The sequence below is a fragment of the Pleurodeles waltl genome, chromosome 3_1, assembly GCF_031143425.1.
Source record: "Pleurodeles waltl isolate 20211129_DDA chromosome 3_1, aPleWal1.hap1.20221129, whole genome shotgun sequence".
Lineage (NCBI taxonomy): Eukaryota > Metazoa > Chordata > Amphibia > Caudata > Salamandridae > Pleurodeles > Pleurodeles waltl.
This window is the reverse complement of record NC_090440.1, coordinates 362,588,491-362,611,621: the sequence shown is the minus strand read 5'-3', so window position 1 is coordinate 362,611,621 and position 23,131 is coordinate 362,588,491. Positions and strand designations below refer to the sequence as shown.

The following is a 23,131-nucleotide window of genomic DNA, read 5'->3' as shown; positions in this document are numbered from 1 at the left end:
GGAAGTGCGAGTCTAATCAATAAGGTATTCTCAATCCTCCTAAGTTTACAGCACTTAAGAGACAATGTAGGTTCTCTGTCTGACTGTACGTTGTCCTCCCCTCTGTGTCTGAATGTCATCAGGATGAGTCTGTATTGCTTCCATCCTTTTCACCTGAGTTCTGATTTTTCTAATGTACTGGAGCAGGGAAAGAGGTGCGGGAAACTCTGCTGAAACCCTGATCGTACGGCCTCTTATAGAAAAGAGGTGGGTCAAGACCTATGTAACACTGGGTCATCTATTTGCCATTAAGCAATAGTAGTTAAGATACTGATTTATATACTAAGTTATGTACTCATACGTTTGTGTGTAGAGGGCATCTCACCTTACAGCAATCATAGGGTGTGCTAAAGTACTCTATTGGAACATGAAATGTGTAGATAAAACATTATTTACACGGTCTGAAAAGTAAGACTATGATTTGGATTGAAATAAATGGGAGTGAACGATGTTAACTTTGTCAGACACACATTAAATATCGGTCTATTTACCTTTTTAGTAAACATTTTAATATTTTGCTATCCATTTTTTCTATAAGCATGAATTATAGGAATGATGATTTATACTACGTTATCCTCCATCTATAAATCTGTAATTAATCAGTTAACTACTTCTTGGTTTACATAAACTTATTTTATGTACACATATTTGCTCATTGATAGATCTGCATGGAGTTAAACTCGAAGGTATCCTGGTCGATAGGATTTCTGTGTTTCTTGGCTCCCACCAGTCCCTGTAATTTTGATATATATTTTTCCATACATTGTTAAGCTGAGTGATGCCTCTACATGAAAGGGTAAATGTACGCCAAGATTAATTTTACTGCATGATAAGGTATAAATATGATTGTCACGTATACTAGAGTCAAGGATTTCTCCTTGCCTCAGGCTGAGTTTAAAAATGGTTTGACATATGACCAGATGGGTCACAGTTATGCACGAGGATGGCTCTTTCTGAGATGCAACTTATCTGAATTTAACTGATGCTGTTAGTTTAGAAAAGTTGAAATATATGTTTTCATAAATTTGTTCTATTTTTATATAATGTTTTTTATTTTATACATATGGCTACTGCCATCATGTAAATGTATTGAGTTGGAGTATTGTAAAAATGGCCTTTTTTGATCAGAGTGGTTATAATTTATTCTCTGTTGATTGTATATTGTATATATCTATAGGTTTCTGACGCTACATGCCTGACTTTTTAGATTTTCCTTTTTCGTAATACCTTACTATGATAGTGTATGCAATAGTATTTTGAGTGTTGAAAGGGTTTCCATGTAAAAGAAGGTTTATTGGAGCCAAAACATGAACTGGTTAGCATTTACATGTGCAGGTACAGGAGGAGGTTTCATCTTCATTAGTTTGGCTTTTATACTCCTAAACCTACCTTTTGGGTATGGATCCCCCCTTATGATTTCCTTTTAGCTATCTTAATCTATTTTCATTGGCTCATGTCTAAGCAACTAGATAACATTACATAACAAAGAAAAGTATGTTGAATTTGTAAACCTACCTCATATACATGAGTTTCTCCCGGATTGTCCAAGTTCTCAAAGACAGCTTCGTGTTTGTCCGCACGCACCTCGATAAGGCTCTGTTTGAAATTGAGCTGAATATTACGCTCCTTTATAATTTCCAAGAGTGCATCTGCGTACTTCTTCACACCAAAAATTACTCCCAGTGAAGTATTAAAAATGAAATTAGCATCAGACCGCTTTCCTGTCTGGAAAACAAAATTGTTTGATGAATCGACTGTGGGATGAACAGAAGACGCAAAACCAGAAACTGAGCAAAACACCTCTTTCATAAACCTTCCCTTGGTATTGGTAGATTCGGATAATTCTTCAGACAGTAAAAACATCTACCAGTTAGTAGAGTATCTCTTACTTGAAGTGAAGATGAAAGAGATCAACTTAAACTTTCTGACATAGCTGACTTCATTATTTGATATTTAAAGAAATAATTGAAAAAAAGCAAATCATACCATTCTGGATGAACCCACAAAATAATATGCAGGTGATGGTTGGGTTATTCAACACCACACCTACTGATAATCTTTTGAAACTGTTGCACATGGTCTCCTGATTTATCCACATATGGAGCATGCACTGTAATTACAATTACATCTTAGAGATACATCCTATCAATCATCTGCTCAAAAGCACAATACACAGCTATAAGCATACTCATTTAGACCTCTAAGTCCCTGTCTGGATCTTAAAGCAAGTCTTTACCTTCATAAAGAACCATACCTTTCTCAGATATTCCTCTGACAAATACATAATCTTCTGAGGTGCTCCTGCGCATTTCACTGGTGTGTTGGGGAATGTGAAAATAGCATTTCCCTTCTTGAAGTCCTGCAATGCCTTCCAGGTTTTTTCAACAGTTTGCAATGAATAGTTGGAACCTATTTTTGGATAACCGAAGCCTTCAGGCAAACCCTTGATCTACAGAAAAATATATATGGTGACATTATGATTGTGTATACAGTACATTGGTTTACAGTACATTGGTTTACATTCCATTTAATGTACAGGGGATTTAATGTTCCATTTAATCTAACGTTTAGCCATACTGAAAAGCAGCCACGCTGGTATACAACATGGTTAAAACACATTGGCAAAGCCAATAGATCTTGCATGGGGGAGACCTATTAGCTTTGCCAATGCTTGTCTAAGTAGGTGAACACCTGCAAACCTGGCAGTTTATGGGTATTCCATCATGAATATGGTCGGAAATGTCACACTGATGGGTAGGAGGAAATCTGTGTACAGCTTGCAGGCTGTAGTTGAGGGAACAGATCCAAAATAGGTGGGGGTGGAAGGAAAACATACATGCAATAAAATTCGCAACTTGGTTTTTATTAAGGTCAAATTTCACAAAACTGAACTCTTTGTAATGTGCCAATGCAGGAATTCTAAATGAATCTGGTTTAATGTCTTCAGATTGCTCCGTATATTAGTGCTCAAACAGGGCCATAACCAGGAAACATTCTTTTCGGGGGGGGAAATGGCCACCGTATTGACAACAAGGGTTGTTTCTCCTTGTGAGTCAGGAAACACATCACTTAACGTCCAATCATACTTTTGTACGATTCTCTTCCATCTGCACTCGTTACTGTATCTGTCTCTCCACCTTTAGAACTAACAGTAATAAGAAATGGACAAGGCTTTAAGGGTTTTAAGTTGTAAGCTATAGGGTCACTGGAAAAAACAGAACTGATGGAGGTCTGGCTATAGCTTAGATTTTACATGACCTGTTTTGGAGATGGCAGGATACATTACCACCTCCTACTAAGTGATATCCCTAGGGGACAGGTTCAAAATGGTTATGTTTGCATGGCCTCTTTCCATATCCTAATATACTTTAGACCAACAGGTGCACTACGTCATCTTTCACAGCCTGGAACTATCTGGGAACTAAACGCCACCTGCTACCTTCCTCCTCTCTCATCATTCTCTTTCCTCACTGTTTTTCCTCTTATGCCTGCTGTAATTACCTGCGTTAGCTAGAGAAAGTGGTAGAGATACCAGAAGTGGCCCTTTGCCATCAAAAACCAGCCTTCAATTGCCCATGTCCCACTGGAGAAATGCCTGATGGAATACATGGGAAATGGGCCCTATTCACGACCAAGCATAGAGAATGTTGGGCACTTCATTAAGCACTGCATTATTAGGAGAACTGAACACAGATGCCACATCCTGTCTGTACATCATGATGGTGCAAGTGAAATGTTTCTATGGTATTCAACTCTGGGGTTTTATCCAGGTTATTTGAAACAGACACATCACACTATAAAAAAAACATTCTCACATCATCTGATGTTCTATTTAAATTTGTGCCAGCACAAACACATGCCTGCGTTCAGTAGGCTTGTAGGCTCACAAATAGAGTTGCTCTCCCCACCTGCAGGTGGAGTAAAGTTTGACATTTTCAATCAACCTCCATCAGGTAATGTGTTCACGTGTAATGGTTTTATTGAAAGCTGAATCATCATAGAACAATTTTGTGACATTCTGTTCAGCGACACTACAAAAAGATAGTTAATTACTAAATTTTTTATTCTTCCACATGCAAAAGAAATCCGAGTACTGTACACAAAACAGGGGCCCGGGTGATCCAGTCTAATGTCGGACCAAGAAGAACCAAAAAGCAGACTGAATATTTATGAATGGATTAATTATCCAGTACTGACTTGCATGATCTTTTTGTGGTGTAGCTGTCTGTAATGTTATATACTCTTGTGTCAGACTGCGATATTTTGTATACATGGTTTATTTGTAGCCCCTTAGAGTATCAGTCTGGTGATATCAGAACGGGGTGACACCATTAACGTTTCAGAGAGATCAGGCAAACTGCAGCTAAACTGCAAGTATGCCAGGAATTTGTCCTACCCTGGAGAGGGTTTATCTACTGTAGGTTTGAAAGAGTCTCAAAGCACGCATGAGAGTGTATCAGGCTGTTCTTCAAAAGAATTTGATAATTCTGTAACTTTGGGGACATCCAACAAAGTTATCCTCTTCTTTCTGCAGACAAAGGAGAACTATATTGGAAAACTCCAGTGGAACTATAATAGCTTCCCACTTAAGTACATATTGCATGCTTTCTCATTAAAAGAGGTCCTCAAAGGTACACAAATGCTAACAGCTCCACTACAGAACAATACTTTTCAAGCGGTGAAGCAGTATGATGGGCATTAAACACATTTCTCAGTGTTGGAAGAAATAAAGTTTTAACAATAATGAGTTGGAGAGTATTGCAGCTTGGCCGTACTTTTCCCCAAATTACTACTTCTTTTTAAAACATTTGGGTGTGTAAAGACAAAAAATGCTTCTTTCGAGACCGGATCTATTCTGGCAAAAGCAAAATTTTACACTTCACCAAAAGACAAAGCTTTCCTGTCTTACAAAATGCAAAATATAGTTTGAGAACATCCCGAAGAGCTAGCGGGTGAGAATGAGATTGAAAATGCGTTTCAAATTCAGAAAATCCATGTAGATGAGTACCAGGGAATGTACAACTTGCACAAATCGGCAAGACAGAAAATAAAAAACAATTCCAAAATATTTTTTTAAAGAATAGTCATAAAGTAGACAAGAGCATATTAGCCTCTGAAAAAAGGCAAGGAGACTCTAACTGTGCTGCTTCAAATACAAATTGCCAAATTCATAAAGAATGCTCCACACCGAAACAGACACATGAAAAAACAGGAACTCGGGCCATTGCGCGTGCGTATTTCAATCAGAACTGCAAGTATCAACGTTTTTATGTTGGGGCATCCAAGCAGAGAGGCAAGAAGACCGTTTGCACACACCACTGAGATTCAGAATTTTAGAGAAGACGATTCATGTTTGCCGTCATCAAATATTAAATAAAGTGAAGCCAATAGGCATCACCTTTGAGATCTATTTGCTTTTCTTTTGCTTTTTGGCAATGCTGTACAGCTTAAGTAAAAAGCAGAGTTCTTTTTGTCAATGCTGTGCAGAATCAGCCAAAAAAATAAAATCAAGAAAAATATGAGAGTCATGATGTGATGAGTGACTAGCACATGTGCATCATGATGCTACTGATGCCTATTTCATTTAGTAGGCATGCGCATGTGTGATGATATATGTACATGCACATATCAACATGCCTGCCCACGCTTACTCAACGATGTGGACGCCAATTTCTTAACATTTTATTAAGCAATCCAAAATAGCGATAAATAAAATAGGAGCTGTCATGACCTCCAAGGAGTGTATACAATAAAAAAAAAAACATTTAAAAAAGAACCACAAGGGATGAGTCAGCAACGTAGGAACAGGTGTGTGAAGCAAAGGGGAGTGAAGGAAAAGGGATACAGGAGGGGAAAATCAGCACACAATAGAGAAAGGAACAGCTTGGGTGGTTCAGCAGATGGAGAAGCACATGAGAGAGGGAGCAGAAAACAAGGGAGAGAGCAGGAAAACACATGCACTCTAATTGAGTGCCTTACAAAAAAGAAAACATAGTTCTCTAAAAGTGAGCAGGGGAAGGATACATGTCAGAATGAAACCAGTCAAAAGGATGATAAAAAAGACTATGCTCCAGGGGAGGTACAAATACAAAAAGAAAAAGGAAAGCCATAAAATAAACAGCAAGCAAATAAGAATGACAAGTTAAACAATGGCAAGAAATGGATAGCTCTAGAGCTACTGTATGGTGCACAAGAGGCTTTATCCTACAGACAGCTAATAGCTTTCCTGTAAGGAGACACATACAAATATAAAAGAAAGAAAGCAGGAAACAAAGCGGACGTAAAAGCCTCTAAAAAGGATGGAAGGTATTTTCTGCAGTACACGTTTGAAGCAGAGTACATGATAACCTCACAAAAACAGCTAAAGGTTGTGAGTTTGGTCTATCATCTGCCTCAGGCCAACCTGTTACTTGAGTGTCAGATAGGTATTTACGGAGTGGGGGAGGGGTTAAAGGTTATTACTGTGGTGCCTTGCCAATAGACAACTTTTGAGCAACTTTCTCTTCTTTTTTGGCATCAGATAGCAGGGAGGAAGAGTTAGTGATGGAAGGAATTAACAAGTACATAAAGAAAGACACAGAACAGAATCACAGATTTACAAAAGAGGAGAGCAGAGTGGGTATTGGTCCTTCTTTATTCTTTAGTGAAAATACATTATTCACAGAGGTCATTCCAGAAAGAGATGATATTTGAAGTGAAAGATCTTCAGTTGGCTCCGGAAGTGTAAGAGGGACGGAGCATGGTGTTCTAGATTCTTGTTGCCTAAAAAGGCAAGGCTTGTACGTGTTTCTTTCCTGCACTTTCGGGTTATCAGTCTACCAGCTGAGCCTTCAAATCCCAAACTCCATCCTACACAACAGTGCAGGTGTCGCTTGCAGCTGGTGCAACAGAGTTATGCAGATTTCATCTACTTTTATGAGTCATTACATTTACTGCCTCCCAATAGCTCTGCTATGGACAAGGCACTTGAAACACATTTAGCCCTCTATGCTTTATGGGGTTGTTGACAGAGCACAACCCCCAAAGCTGAAACTAGACTCAGAGCAGGTCCACAACAATCAGCATCTCCCTATTTGGAGTCATAAGCTGTAGGGTCTCAGTTATGTAAAAGCTGGGTGTTAGGAAAAAATTAAGTAAACTGTTCAAACATTTCAAAAGATGTATTTCAGTAGTTGTGAAAGCACATTTCTTGTACTTGTGTGTGATGAAAAAATATTTTAATAGGATGAAAACAAATCTAAACACTTTACTTAGTGATGTGTGAAGGATAAATATGATTTCTGAAACTCAATTTTCACAGATTATTGTAAATACACTATATAGTTTTATATGCAAGTTAGTGGGAAGGTTTTTGGGCATTTTTGTGGAAAGTTACTGTCTGTAAATGACAGTGCGCTACCACATCATGATTTACTTATATATTTATTAAAAGTGAGTGTTTAAACATAATCTGGGAAACACTCATGCCCTGATGGAAATTCTATTAGGGAACTATGAGGCAAGTCATGGATCATGCGTCCTCTATTTGTGGGCTGGTTTATTTTTACACATGGAGCGCATGTTTAGTCCATTCAATCACACAAAAGAGGGTTTTTTGTACAATAGAAATGCTGAGCTCACATATTTGAAGGTGCATGTATACGTGAGAATAAAATAAAAGGAGACTCTGTAAACTAAAATATTTGCCTAGATCACACAATTTGAGACCCATTTATGGGTCAAGTACATGACAGTTAGGTCGAGTAGATTAGTCAAATTACTTGAAGTGAAGGTCTAGTAACATTTTAATGATTTTTCGAGGCCTGATAATCAAAGAGGTGGATTCTCGTTTAAAGGTTTATCGAAAATATGACTACTTAATTACCAGCACCCTATATTACACTGGCAGTGTTATTGATTAGTCTCTTTGAGGAGGTAATGGCTATGCCTGTTGAGCAGTTTCTTTAGGCCATGCTTGTGCATATTCTAGGTAAAGCAGGAGGGCAATATTGTGAGATGCATTCTAGAGAATCAGCGCCAACAAATCCATTAAGGTATTTAAAATGTTGACATGCTTTGGGGCAAGATCAGAGGCCTGTCCAACTCATTTGTTGTGCATTTTCCTCTCTTGGCTTTGCAATAATTTGTCAGCACTGCCAAGGAAAAGAGAACGACTCTGAATAGGTTGAGGAAACTGAGCTACTGCAACAGCAATGAGACAGGAGTGTGGCTGGTCCGACGTTCACTAGGTCCAGGCAAGGAGAGCCTAGCTGGTCACATACGCCGGATCTTGTTGCTTTTTCTATTATTCAAGGCAGTCTCTTCAGGTAATAACTACTACTAACACTGTTTACGTCTGATTGCAAGACTACTAGTTATTACTTCATGTGATATGCCACATGTTAGTCCAAAACTTCACATGGAACATAACGTCAAAATTGCACGCAACAGATCTCAGGGAGGCACCCAAACCAACAAAGTCTCTTAAAAAAATTATTTGGACAAAACTCTGTAAAAGCAAACAACACAGTGCAGAGATACAATTTAGTTGGATGGCAATGTGATTACCACAGTATTTACCATTAAATAGGAAAACCTAAAAGCTATCAGCACAACACACTGAAGCACCCTACACTCAGTTCAACGCTTAGGTGGATGTATATCAGTGTGCCCACAAGAGGATTGACACTTATCATCAACAGTACAAGGAGTACAACAGTACAAGCAGTGCACAATAGAGAGACAGTGGATTGCTCATCCTCATGCTGTAATGTGGTTATGTTGGTTGTGTGTATTGCTCTTCAGCTGAGTAAGCGGGACCAGCTAACACACTGGTGCCCTCCGCTCCCGCCACTGTCTTCTCAATCCCCTTTTTTCCGCGCTGTGCTGGACTCCGCTGCCTGGGTGGCTGGCGGAGATTTAAGATTTGATGTGAGTTTGCAATTGTGTTTTCTATCTCGTCCAGCAAAAGTTGACTCGCTGAGGTGCTCGACACATGTACACCAGTATCAGCATGGCTAAGGTGCAAATTGAGCCAACCGTGTTTTGTTGCTCTGGGCGCTCTGAGCTGTGAGGCACATATTGAGGGTGGTGTGGAGAAGAGTTGGACTGTCAGAAGAAAAAGGAATACTTTGGAAACTACTCTTCAAGATGTTTTGTAAGACGCTTGTGAAGATGCTTCCACAGACACCGAGTTGGAGGATATTGCACGTCCTCTATATTCTAGTAGGCTGGTGCTGCCAGATTAACCCGATTTGGAGCTAACTTGCCCCTCGTCCTGGGGAAGCAGTAACAGGGGCAGGTTGGTATTCATCATGCTACTGTGAAATTGCACTGGTGCGAACCCAGTGGAACTGACAGAAATTGCCAGCAATTTATGTTTTTATTAGCCGAATGGCGAGCGGACAGAGTGGCACACGGAAAGGCGAAGGCGGTGGTGCAGCTTGCTGCTCCGGGTAGAGAGTGGAGTTGAGCCCATGTTGGAAACATTCTTATTATTGTTGTAGTCTTTCATTAAATAAATATATTGAAAAGGTACCATATTAGGATTGTTTTATTATAAGGCTAGACAAAAGCTGTTATATGTGCTTAGCAACTAGAGGATGTGGGTGTTGATCTTAAGAGGTAACATTGATTATTTCTCTTTTAGTAACACAGAAAAATAGTTTTCAAAATGGCAGTTTGAAAATTACGTAAAATGACAATGGTACCAAAGAGAAGATACTTGCCATAACAGGTAATTACTTCAAGACATAAATCTCTATTAATTGGTTCTTTGCCGACAATTCCTCCTTTCTTTCCAATCTTAAGTCATAAAGTATATCTTAATAAATAACACTGATGGAAACGTCAAAGAAAGTAGGTCTAGCAAATACTTTGACAGAAAGCCAAAGATGGAATACCTGTTGAAAATGTAGAACTTTTTAACCCTACGTTTCGGATACCTTTGGATTACACGCTTCCGGACATTGAAAATATTAAAGTATCAGCTGTTGAAAAACCTGGTCCAGTAAAGGCTTCAATGTATCTTTTTAATAGTATCCCAAGCATTTCAAGTAATTACATGGAATTAGAGCCAATTCGCTCTACTGCTTCATTATTTAAGTTACGAAGACTATGTACTGCTGTCAGCAGCATTTAGGAATCTAAATAGAATACTGGGTGTTGTTTTGTCATTTGTGAAAAGCTTTATTACATTCTGACATATTTTGGAGATGTCGACAAATATATTAATGTCACCAACTAATGGCAGACAGAAGAATACACATACAATTGCAATACTGTTGAGTACTAAAGGGAAAGATGAGTCCTAGGACCATGGAGAATTATAATAAATGTATAATGTATACAAACGTGTCCACTTCTAAAGAATAAAAATACAAAATCTACAGCTCCTATGAATTCATCAATTCCTTCTCAAGCCGATAACTTTGAACAGGTTTATTCATGTGGAATTTTTAATGAAGATAGTACAAACACTGGAGGCGAAGTCAAGTAAGGCAAAAAAGCAAAAAATATCCCTCTCTTCCCTATTTTCCTAAAAAAGAAAAAATATCAACATCAGTAGTACAAGCAAAATTCCTAATATCCCCCATAAAACGCCTTTTGAGTAATAGTTCTTATAAATTGTAAGCTGCCAACACACAGGAAATAAGATCTCAAAGAGAAAAGACGTAGCTGAATTTTTTATTTAGTATTAATTCAATTTTTATCACAATGGAACAACACATATATAACTATGCAGAACTCGCACCTGCCTTCCATGCATAAGCATAGATTACAAGGAGACATGAAGCCCGGTGTTCTCATTTAAATATTTACAATATCTGAGATAGAAAGCAGGTTGGTTGCGACACCCAGCAATACCAAATTACAGGCGCTGTTTTATCCATAAAATGTTGAATTTTAAGGTAATTAGGGAAGAAATGATAAATAGCTTGCAGCACTAAAGTGTAGTGTAATAAGGTGAAGGGAAATCTAGCAACCGCAATATGAATACACCACTACTTCATTAAACTTAACCGATAACTATTGGCAGCATCTACTTACATGCGGGTCAAAGATAAGCCCATTCCAACTTACCACAGTCCACAAAAATGCTTAAAATAGGACAGAGTGTTGTAAGGACAGCACATGCTATAATTAGTTTGTGTTCATATTTTCAATCCACTTTTCTAAGGCCACTCTTCCCCCCCACAGAGCCCCCTCACCTCAGATGAACTATATCCGTTCGCGTGAATTCAGCCATAATGTAGGCTGCTTTGGAGAAGTTATGGTGAAGGAATATCAACCAATGGCACACAAGTAGTCTGATTATTTCAACATATCCCTGATATGGACTCGGGTTAATTTCCTTTTCAGGGATTGATTTTTATTGGGCGAAACGTGAAACCTGTAAAGCATGTGTATTTATTTGTGCCCTAGTGAACTTGAGATGTCTCTGTAAGTTGCCCCACACACACAGAATGCACTTGCTATAGAAGGCGTGAAGTTTCTACCTGAGAGTAGGAACTTTAACCAAGCACTGAAATATTTGAGAAATGGGAAGGCCTTAGCCATTGAACAGAAGCAGAGAGGCTAATGTTAGAATTCCTCACCCAGGCGTGGAAGGCTTTAAGGGCGAACCACAGTTGGGGCAAAAAAATTATTGAATAGCACGCTGCTAGCTAGTACAAACCAAACAAGTCTACAGTTGGCCTTGGACACATGTGTCCCAAATTTCAGGATGAATAAGATGCGTCAGGCACAGCCATGCTCCATTTAACATTTATAAAATATTTTTTGGTGGGCCACAGTAGAAAGTATTGGCAATCCTCACCTTCAAATTCTACTAAGAACAGTCAACAATGATTTTATTTAAACCATTAAAGGCTGATTTAGTGGAATAAGTCTCGGGCTAGAACATTTTGGGACCAGCATCAAAAACATCAGGATTTAATTTGACTAGAAGGTTCTCAGTGAATAAAAGGAGTAACATCTGAGATGGGGTTGAAGAGCTCCACTGCTGCTGACATGTTACTTAAGCCTAGTCCTGGTAATTTACAAGTCAAAGCCAGGCATTTGTTGGATTCTTACAGAAGACAGTAGGTGGGAATTTCGGGACATGCAAAAGGATCAATCTAGTTTGTGCCTTTTAGTGCAATGGGGTAGGGGGCAACTATCTACATTGCAAAAGAGAAGCAGGTAGCAATGAGACTTTGTAGAAAATTGGTCCAGAATACCTGACGAGTGCCCACAGGTAAATAAATAAGAAAATGGACTTTGGAGGATATGACTAGCAATTCAAGATTGTGACGGAGAATATCAAAATCATGTTCTTTAGCACAAGTCAACAGAAATCAACATGTAAAAGGCTTCAGGCTCTGTGATCAAAAGGATAGAATACAGAATGCTACAAGAGCGACCTAATTTTTGTGTACCAAGCAGAAAACATGGCAGTGCTGAACAAAGATACAGAAAGAAGGTAAGTGTGCCTGAAAGATACACTTTATATTTTGTATTGTGCTTATAACGGGTTATGAGGGATTGGAACAATAGGCCAAAACCAGACCAGATTCATGTCAAATGGCTTCAGCACCTGCCCACCTGTGTTTCCAGCAGCAAATTCAGAATTAATCTCAGTTACGGGAAAGACCTCTTCAGAAGTGCCTAATAATTATATGTATTATGCCTACTGATTATAATTGCACATCTTCAGTCACTGGGGAAGCAATACATGAGAAAAAAACACTCAACAAGTCCTCGTTGGTAAGACATGACCGTTTAAGTGATGGGTAGGGCCGTGCATTCTGGGTAAATTAAGATGAAACAGGGTCATTATTTAGGGTGCTTGTTAGAGATCGGTCATATTACGGTTGGTTGCCTCTACATGTGTAGCGCCCAATCAGCTACAGATGTCTTAATTTAAGAAAATTAGCCTGACCCTAAAGTCCATTGCCCTGGGCTGTGCTGCAGAGACTGTATATTTTGCATTGCATCAGTTTTTGTCACTGACATGTGAGTTCAGGTACTGCCCTAGGAAAAGCTGTAAGAAGCATGTAGCCTGTGTCACTTTGGATGGGTATTAGGAATGTCTGTGTAGATTTGTCACTGACCTTGTAGCCAGTCTTACCTTTAACACAACCACATGACCTATCATCACACTCTTATGACTCATTACCTGTGCTCAGCAGGTGGTCTCTTGGGTAGAACGTAAGGGGCAGAAGAAACAGAGAAGCAGTCACCAAAAACAAAGGGTTCACATTCACCTCATTTAAGGGGTGGGACCGTGACCTACTTATTAAGGGTCATCTGGTGAGGATGGGACTAATTCATGTTAGAGAGCTTGCTCACCCTTTCCAAAATAGAAAGATAGGAGGATGGGTGGAGACTAAGGGTGTGTTTGGTTCAAACAAGAGCAAGCCAGCCAGTCGAGGGCTGTTAATGAGCAGGGAGAACATATCCTCACAACCTTGTCCACAAGTAAAGGTTGCAGCTTCAAAAAAAAAGAGTAAAACTGAAGGTTTATGGAGGTTGGTCAACAAAGGAAGCACAATACCCCGGCAATCTTCCTTTCTCTTCTCAAAAGAATCTTCACTGAAGGTTGAGCCCCTAGGTTGTTTGGATGAATGCATTTATTTCACATGGGGTGAATGACTCGAGCTCTGGGGTGCTGCCAACACTATGTTTAACTTAATAAAGTGAATGAGAAGAAATTGACTCCTTACTTTTTACATGCAAATGGTGACACTAACTTTATCCTGTTTATTCACTTTCAGCATTATTTCACACGCTTCAACTAATTCCAATATTGTATGTTCTTCTTTCTGTTATGTACGTTTTGCCTGACCTGATGTCCTACACATTTGGCCAAAGAGCGTTTTATTCCACGGATCCTACAGTCTGCTGTCAGTCCTAGACAGTCTCCAGTCTTTAGACCAGGCAAGGAGCAACAGATGTGCATAGCTATAACATAAACAAACCAATTTGTTCTTCAGGTCACACCTGACAATTTTCACTTCTGATCATTTCCATAAAACCTCGATACATCTCTATTCCACTAATTGATTAATCCAGCAAACAAACTCACGCACGTAGTGTTCCCTACTCACTTTGCCACTCCAATCACTTCCCCACGTTGGACCATCATTAACTCCTCTCTTTCTCATCACTAGATCCTAACATGAATTGATCATACATTCTTTCATCTACTGGTGGTCCAAACGTGCAAACAGTTTTTGCAACTCTGTAATCTAATTTTCTAGGCTTCCACTTCATAGGTGTCAGTCACGACTCTTTATTTATAAAGGTTTACCATAATCAATAACCAGATAACAAAAAGTGGTTTATAGTAAAATAATAAATGATCGAGATAATAAAAAATGATTCACTGCTCTCTGACCAATGAGAAGCAAGGACACGAGAGTGAACATAGAGCCAACCAATGGTGAGTAATGGGTAGGCTAGAAGCCCACTTTTAGAGGTTTTTTTTTAAGATACAAGAGATCGACGCCAACCAGCAGTGCATGTGTGCTGCCTGCAGGCTCGACCTAAAAAGACTCAATGACAACTGAATTATTCTCCTGCTGATGCAGTGTGCCTACAGAGAAGACTTCCCTACCACCCTAGGTCTTGTTGTAATATTAGGTAGAAGTATCATAAAGAAACTATAACTCAGGCTTTAAACACATACTAATCTAATCTTTGTGCTTTTTCTAACAGAAGACAGTCGGACCTCTGTTCAGACCACAATTTGAGGCCATGGAAAGCACAAAGCATGCATGTACGGTGCAAGCTGGGAAGTGAAATGAAATGGTTTGAAGCTATTACCTTCTCGAACTGCAGCTTGATTCCAAGAGCTATTATCAGATATTTGTACGATATCTGAAAGAAAAAAGATCAGTTATTTCATCTTCTGAAATCCTAAGAGCATTATTTAGGTGCTTTACAACCTCAAACATTAACACTGTGTTGCATATTTAGGAGACTGATAGTTTTTTTTAGGCTTCATATTCACTATTTGCAATCCTTTAAAACATTAGGTGGAACATTTCCACATGCCAACAAATGTACAATAAATAAATACACACGAACCAAAACATGGTCTTTATCACCTACTTTTGATAGAGGACATTTTCATAAAGGGACGCAGCAACGAGCATGGCGCCTTACTGGGATATGCAGAGGATTACTTTAGTGGTTTGTTTATATGACGCTTCTATAGAGGCTCTGCTGACTGTCCACTCACTGTACAGAGACGCCGTGAAACTGAGCCTTGACAAGGGCAGACCGAAGCTGGAAGGCTGTTGTTGGCCATAGGGCCTTTAACCAACACTAAGGTGCAGTGCCTAGTTTTCAAATAAAAACGTGCGGGTACCCAAAGCTTTCCTCTGCAACAAGTGACTGCTGCAATTAAATGTGCGTACTGAGGCAGCGTAAATCCGGAGACAATCTCAGCAGTGGCGGCTCCACCGTTTGGGCGGAGGAGTGTCACCCCCCCCCCCAGCAGCAGATGTTGCAAACCTTTCACAAGGAAGGGACAATAAACTGTTTATTGTCCCTTCCTTGTGAAAGGGGTAGGGCCATGGGGTGACGAGCAGTGAGTATGTTTGGCCGGCCGTCGCAGGCTTGCATGCGCAGTGGGCTCTCTCCAGCCCTGCAACTGAGTTGCTGGGCTGGAGAGAGCCTGCACAGTCTCCCAGTCTGCCTTGGAGATCCCTGGCTGGGGGCTCCCAGCCAATCCTGATGCTGCTCTGAGCAGCATCAGGATTGGCACAGGGCAGGCTGGGAGCCTGTGCCTACCCGCAGGATGGAAGAGAGAAGCGATGCGGCAAGAAGCGGCGCAGAGGTAAGTTTATTTATTCTTTACCCCCCCCCCCCACCTCCCCCACGTGCCACCCTGCCCGGCCCCTGTAACCCCAGCGAGCCGCTGCTGTGTAGGTCATATGAGCATTCATTTGCCTGCCTGGTGAATGTGGAGACAATGTCATTCCGAGAAGCCAGACACCCTATTGGCTCAGTTGGTGTCACTTGCTTTGCTCTCTAGGTGGACGTCACAAATTACTTTTACGCCCCACCACTTTCAAACGATACACCCCGCCACTGCATCTCGGGCCTCTTTAATCCATTTACAGCCACCCCCTGTCCCTTTAGCTCACCCTTGCAGCTTTCTGCCTTATCCATTAATAAAGCTTTATCGTTTTTCTCTCCCTCTATCTTTCCCATATGAGTCTTTTGCTTGCAATAAATGTTTGAGGCAGAAAAATAAGTGCTAGTCCTCAAAATTAAGTGCCGAAAACCATCGGCTCACATTAAGCACTACTGAGGTGCCGAAAGCAGTGCAATGGAAAGTGCATTAAATATAACTGTTGTAGTGCGTCAGGCAGGGACAGAAGGACTAGAGCCAGAACCAGTTTTATTTGGAACCTGTTTGGTCTGTGTGCTCATAAAACTTTCTGTGTCTGTAGTCCTGCTCTAAAAACATACATATATTTTGGGGACTACACTGCATTTTATTTTTATTGCTCTACGTTGAGAAGGAACTGTAGAAGAGGGATCAGGAGGGCACTGTAAGGGAGAGCGTCTCAGTGAATTTGAAAGCACGAAGATTACCCCAAAAGTCTCTCTCAATTGAAACAGAGGTCAATTAGGAGTTATTGTCCTAAACAACTGGTACTCCTGTGCAGGGCACAACGTCTGTTGATGTGTTGACAGAATCATGTTTACCACCCCCCCCCAATCCCAATATGTAGCTCTGAGATGTTTGAGGCTATCTTGGTGGAAATTTCAGTGGCTATGGAGCAATCTTATCTATGTCCCAGGAGCCTTCAATTAGACGGTATCCATCTCTTCCCAGGAAAAACTCCCTTGTCGATACTCAGTGGGTATCAGAGCCATGACAAATGAAATGTAACTATCCAAGGCCAGGAGACCCTGAATTCATGCATACAGATCAGGTTAGTAAAACCTTGCCAACACTAAATATATTGATCGGTAACTTGCATCGATCAATACTAATGCATAGGAAGATAGTTCAAACTTTAACATGTAAAATGAGCTGGTTAGCAGAATAAAACCAATTATTAAGGATCAGTATTTCTTCTGTTTTCTAATTGGGTGCTTGTGGAGGTTCCATCTAGACAAGACAGGAAACGGGGGAAATAGTCTGTAAACTACTGAATTCAAAAGGAAATCAAAATGGAGCTGTAGCCAAGCTGATGTATTTTACATCTCATAAATAGGCCAACCAAATTGAGGGAGCATAAGTGAGGCATTGCATTGGCTAAAAGGATCCAAGGAACGAGTGCAGATCTAACATAGATTACTCAGTCCCATAAGAACTTCAAAGAGGTGTCTGCACTGAGTGTTAAGTGGGCAAAATCATGCCTGTTTCCAGTCACAGCAGGGACCTTTATTGTGTGGAAGTGGGTGGCGGGAGAGATAAAGGGGGTCATTCTGAGTCTGGCGGGCGGCGGAGGCCGCCCGCCAGACTTCCCCCCTCCAAAATACCGCTCCGCGGTCGAAAGACAGCGGAGGGTATTCTAAGTTTTTCCCTGGGCTGGCGGGCGGTCGCCAAAAGACCGCCCGCCAGCCCAGGGAAAAACTCCCTTCCCACGAGGATGCCGGCTCGTAATCGAGCCAGCGGAGTGGGAAGGTGCGACGGGTGCTGTTGCACCCGTCGCGTATTTCACTGTCTGCCAAGCAGACAGTGAAATACTTGTAGGGGCCCTCTTACGGGGGCCCCTGCAGTGCCCATGCCAGTGGCATGGGCACTGCAGGGGCCCCCAGGGGCCCCGCGACCCCCCTTACCGCCATCCGGTTCCCGGCGGGCGGACCGCCGGGAACTGGATGGCGGTAGGGGGGGTCGGAATCCCCTCGGCGGCGCAGCTAGCTGCGCCGCCTTGGAGGATTCCAAAGGGCGGCGGTACACTGGCGGGAGACCGCCAGTGTTGCCAGTCCGACCGCGGCTTTACCGCCGCGGTCGGAATGCCCTTGGGAGCACCGCCGGCCTGTCGGCGGTGCTTCCGCGGTCCTCCAACCCGGCGGTCATTGACCGCCAGGGTTGGAATGACCCCCAAAGTGTCGGAAAAATGAAAAGGTACAGTTCTTAAATAGTTGCCAAAAGTAAGGTTCAGTAAATAACATCAAGAAAAAAGATCACTTGGTCAACCATAAATTGAATAGGTGTAGCATGAATTAGTTGAACTGTGCATAAAAAACACAATCTTCTATATCATCTATTTGCAAAAAATCAACATAGAAGATATGCAACAGACAGAAAAAACACATACATTGAAGCAAACAAAAGTTAAAGGTCACACTGCTAACCAGTTTCGTTAACATTATTGTTTTGGTCAACTGTTAAGAGTTAATCATCCCTTCTGAGAGTTCAGTAAAATTCCAGTCCAAATTAGTCCATTTCTTCCTTTCACATTATCTTTCTGTGCGATATTATTGTCTCTCAGTTTTAGAGTGCTTTTATCCCTCCTGGGTGGAAGCAGGCAACCTTTTTCTACCTGTGGGTAAAGGTTTACCATTAGGAAGTTTCTCTGTTAAACAGGACCTTATGGACCACTAGTGGTCGCCCTAAGGATTCCGGTCACGCTCTGGAAAACATTGCCATTGACTATGATAGGGCCAAAATGATGATGATACCTTGTCTTGTTTACTACTTTACAAATCTCCAACAAAATATTTGCCCGAGAATATCTTCAAAGAACAGAATGTGATCCTGAGTGACTTTATATGGAGTGTGGGTGGGTGCAGGGCAGCTTTAGAGGAGTGGAAGCGTTGACGGAACAAGGTGGGTTTGGAGTGCTGGACTTCAAACTGTATTACGTAGATGTCCGATTGCTGTGGGCAGCCCAGTGATTCTCCAAATACCACCTGACGGAGACAGGAATGCTGATATTCAAAAATCAGGAGAAGTTACCATACAACCAATTTCTCTCCCATGCCCCTGCACCACAGGGTCTGCTTTCTGCAAGAGGCCCTGGGATGCCTTTTGGGGGCTGGGGCATACAGATGGGGGGGGCTGCGAATCACACAACATATGAAATGCTATGATCCAGAGTTTCCACTAGCTACATACCTAAGCAAAGAGGGGGTTTTAGGTCTGGCCCAATGGGAGGTGGCACGGATCACAATAGGAGACCTGTTTAGAAAGGGCACCACAGTTACCTTTGAAAACACTGGTGGAGAAGGGGACATTCCACAGGGACATTTATTACCATATTAAGTATTAATAATGGCAATAAACAAGCTCTGGGAAGCAGGACCATAGTCCCATGAACTGATATACTCATTAAATAATATGGGAGATGGCAGAGGGTTAATCAAAAGGCTGTATAAAGTATTCTTGGACTAGTACAGGAATATACATGGTGACACAGAGACAAATGAGAGTCTGATCTGGGAAATAAAGGATAGCAAATGGACTCAATGCCTGGCATACCTCCACGTGTCACTTATTGCCGGATTGAAATATATCCATTTCATTTTCCTTAACAGGACCTATTTGAACTCTAGGAAGGTTCATAAAAATATACCAAGTATTTCCATATGCAGAAAAAGGGTGCTTTAGCTTTGGTGGTTAATCGACCTACTACAACCCACAATGATCTTATTTCACAAAATGAAACCCAACAAATGGCACAGCACCTACAAAGGACATGGTGGGTTTGCAGAGTTTGTGAGCCACTCTACTTCTTCCGCATTTACCATGTGTAAAGCTCACTTTTAACTACAAGTAACAACGCTGATATCACATGGTCCTGTGAAGAGGATAGATTGGATTCAGGGGACTCTGGGTACTTTGTGGATTGAACTTTAAAGAGGAACATAATATATCCATCCTCAGTAAGCAGAAGACTGAACAAATAAAGGGTCTCATTACGAGTTTAGCGGAGGGGATTACTCTGTCACAAATGTGACGGATAACCCTCCCGCCGAATTACAAGTTCCATTTTGTCCTATGGAACTTGTAATACGGCGGACGGGATATCCGTCATGTTTGTGATGGAATAATCCCTTCCGCCAAACCCGTAATGAGGCCCACAGTGTACTGATGGAACACAGCTAACCTACGGATTAGTGAAATGGGGCTCTGAACCCTTAGTTATGATCATAGAGACCGGCCATTTGGAAATGGTCCAGTTTGGCACTACTGACACCCCAGATTTTTACACTCATTTTAGTAATCTCCTGGGTATACTCCACAACACAGTGATACCTTGGAGCTCCCTGTCAACTACTTTTTCTTTGACATATTGGCAGAAGGAATGTTACTTGAAAGCAATGAAGGACAGTAGACAAACCATGATGCATTTAGCATTTAATGCTACTCTCCAGGAGTCGGCCGTAGTCCTTTAAGAAAAACAGCAATGGAGAAAGATGCCATGCCAGCAGCCTTTAATCATTTTTCTAATGTATTTAGTAAGAAGGGGGAGATACACTGTCTGTGCATTGTGAGCATGGTTGTGCAATTGACTTATTTCCAGGAGCTGCTATTCTGTACTAAAGAATATACACTTTAACTATAAAGGAGGATGGAATTCTCACAGAATACAGAAGAGAAACAAGACAAGGGATTATCTGACATTCACAGCATCCCACTAGAACACCTGCATTCTTCATATCAAAGGCACCTGGTGAATACAGACCATGTACTGATTAGGGGAACATCACCATCTGGAACTGGTAGCCTCCAACCATCATTTCACTTCTGTTGAATCACATTAAAGCAACCAAGATGTTCACCAAATCAGACTTTCAGGGAACCTACCATTTGCTCCACATTTGAGTGGGGGGCCATCTGCATATCGATAGGCAGACAGACAAACTAAATCAGACCACGTATTGGTGTCCATGATTTTATTAATGGGCCATCCTTCTGAATGGAGTACATGGATTTATTTTGCAGAATTTGACTGTAATACTTCCTTGCATAAGTCTATGGGAACTTCACCTTTTTAGTGTACTTTTGTTTTCTATCCCTTATGCTACCTCACAGTATTGTGCTTTATAAAGTTCCTTCTGTATCTCTTGCATCACATTCAGACCATCAGACAATCAATGTAACAACATCCAGTAGCAGCTAGACCAGCCTATTAAAAATCAGCAGGCACCACATGTAAGCAAAGCCTTAGTGCATGACATGGAATAGGGTTTGGCTGGATACCAAGTTATTGCCATTACCAAGCACATACACCAAAAGAATGTAAAGGGTCCATTCGGGATTCTAAAGTTGGTAATCAACAATTACCTGATAAGTGGCAAATCCTGACAGTGATGCACATCTCATGTGAAACTGCTGGCACAGTTGCAGAAAGTCATCTTCTTCCCACCATGGTAGATGGGTCATCCGAATATGAGATAGAATCCCTTCTTGGTTCTAACATAATACATGGTCATTTACAAACCTTGCTGCCTTGGAGGGGTTATGAAATGTGGGAATATTCATGGGAGCCTGCTTTCTTTGTACATGTCCATAAGGTCGTTAGAGAGTTAAAGGCTAAAAATCCAAATAAACCAAGACCTTCAACTACCTCTCAAGAGATTCTTCAGAGGGTGGAGGAGTGAGGGTTAGGTGCAAGGGAGTTTGACTATTCTTAGCGATTTGAAGCAGTGTCTAGCCGACTTCATGGGGAGGGATTGCAGAAGCCTTCATAGGAGAACACAGACAACCTTAGGGATGACAAATGGTAGACTGCATATCCCATTTGCACTTGCACATTATGGGAGAACTGGCTGAAAAGTGGGCCTTAAGTGCAGGAAAGGTCGGCAGTGGAAGTTAACCTTAAGAACTAGCGTGTCTTAATGTACTTAATTCCAGGTTAGACCAGTGTTTTCTGGGGCAATCTAGGGAGCGAAAGTATTTAGGTATGAGGTCATTCACCTGCTTTGTCACATTAAAAAAACTTTGGAAGGACTGTACTACTCAATATTGATACCAACAATGCTGTGGTCGAAGAATATCGGGGGCATAATACTGAAGGTAAGTACATATAGGCAGTGCTTTAAATGGGAAAAAATAAGTGCCGGTACTCAGTAGCATGAACTAGTAGTGTGGTGGGTGGGGCTAGGGGCGGGGCTTAGAGCAAGACATGAGGGTACTTTATGACTTATATACCAGTTGCAGCACATCCCAAAGGCCCATGAGAAATGTATTTAAATAAACAAAACAAGGTAACTCGTTACACAAAACGAAAGCTAAACACAGTGATATTTTAACATTTCTTTTGTTTTGTAATATTTGGAGCTTCTTAATACCATACTGTTATTTGCTGTTGTTTTGCTAAATATTATATATTCTTGAACGTGCACACAAGGAAAGAAACAAGCAGACATGCACACACAAAGCATTCCACACAGTACTCCTTAAAGTCTTCCGATTCTCTCCCTCTTTCATTCGCTTTTCTCTCACACAAAAACACGCACATACAAGCAGGCAAACACACATACATAAGCAGACCCTCGTTCAAAAGACTCAGGTGGGATTAAATGCCATTGTAAACTGCTTTCCTCCCATGGCTTTCTTAGTTGTCACTTTCAGCTGGGCTGCCGCTATTCCTGTGTTTGCACAAATGCATACGATAGTGTAAATGTGATTGACAGCACAGGGCCTGAATGGACCCTGTTCTGTCAAACACAGCGTGATGGTGAATACCCGGACATTAGGTACTTAATGCCTGCTGAATAGCTCAGCGGGGGTCAGTTTAGGGCTACAGAAGCACCTTAGCTGTCAGAGGCGGGTTCAACTCTGACAGCCTAGTGCTCACCAGCACTAGCAGCTAATGAGCCTACCGTTCATGAGTACCGGTACTCTCCTTGGCAGCAGAGAAGTGCCGGTACTCAGAGTGGAAAAAATAAGAAGTGCCGGTACTCAGTACCTGTGAGTACCGGCCCATTTAAAGCACTGCATAAAGGGAAGTAAAGATTTACTATTCCTAATTCCACATCTATGCACCTTGAAGATATTTGTACAGCTTAAATACATATATATGGCATTATTTATTGATATTTTATTTTTAATATCCTGTCCTCAATATTCTATCCTATTGATATTGTGGTTTCAATATTCAGGGGGCAAACCATTCAGAAGGTTTTTATCTGGCATCCTATAATGGTACTTGTG

General features: G+C 41.2%; 1 protein-coding gene across 2 annotated transcripts in view; it reads right to left on the bottom strand.

The window, feature by feature from the left end:
• The window catches only part of SQOR (sulfide quinone oxidoreductase), a 169,486-nt gene that overhangs the window by 14,685 nt on the left and 131,670 nt on the right, over positions 1-23,131 (bottom strand). For both annotated transcript variants that reach the window (XM_069222530.1, XM_069222529.1), the window contains exons 4-6: positions 14,827-14,880; positions 2,294-2,488; positions 1,555-1,764 (exon numbers count right to left, since the gene is read on the bottom strand). In XM_069222530.1, the coding sequence (XP_069078631.1) occupies positions 1,555-1,764; positions 2,294-2,488; positions 14,827-14,880 (459 nt within the window). The remainder of the gene's footprint in view (positions 1-1,554; positions 1,765-2,293; positions 2,489-14,826; positions 14,881-23,131) is intronic.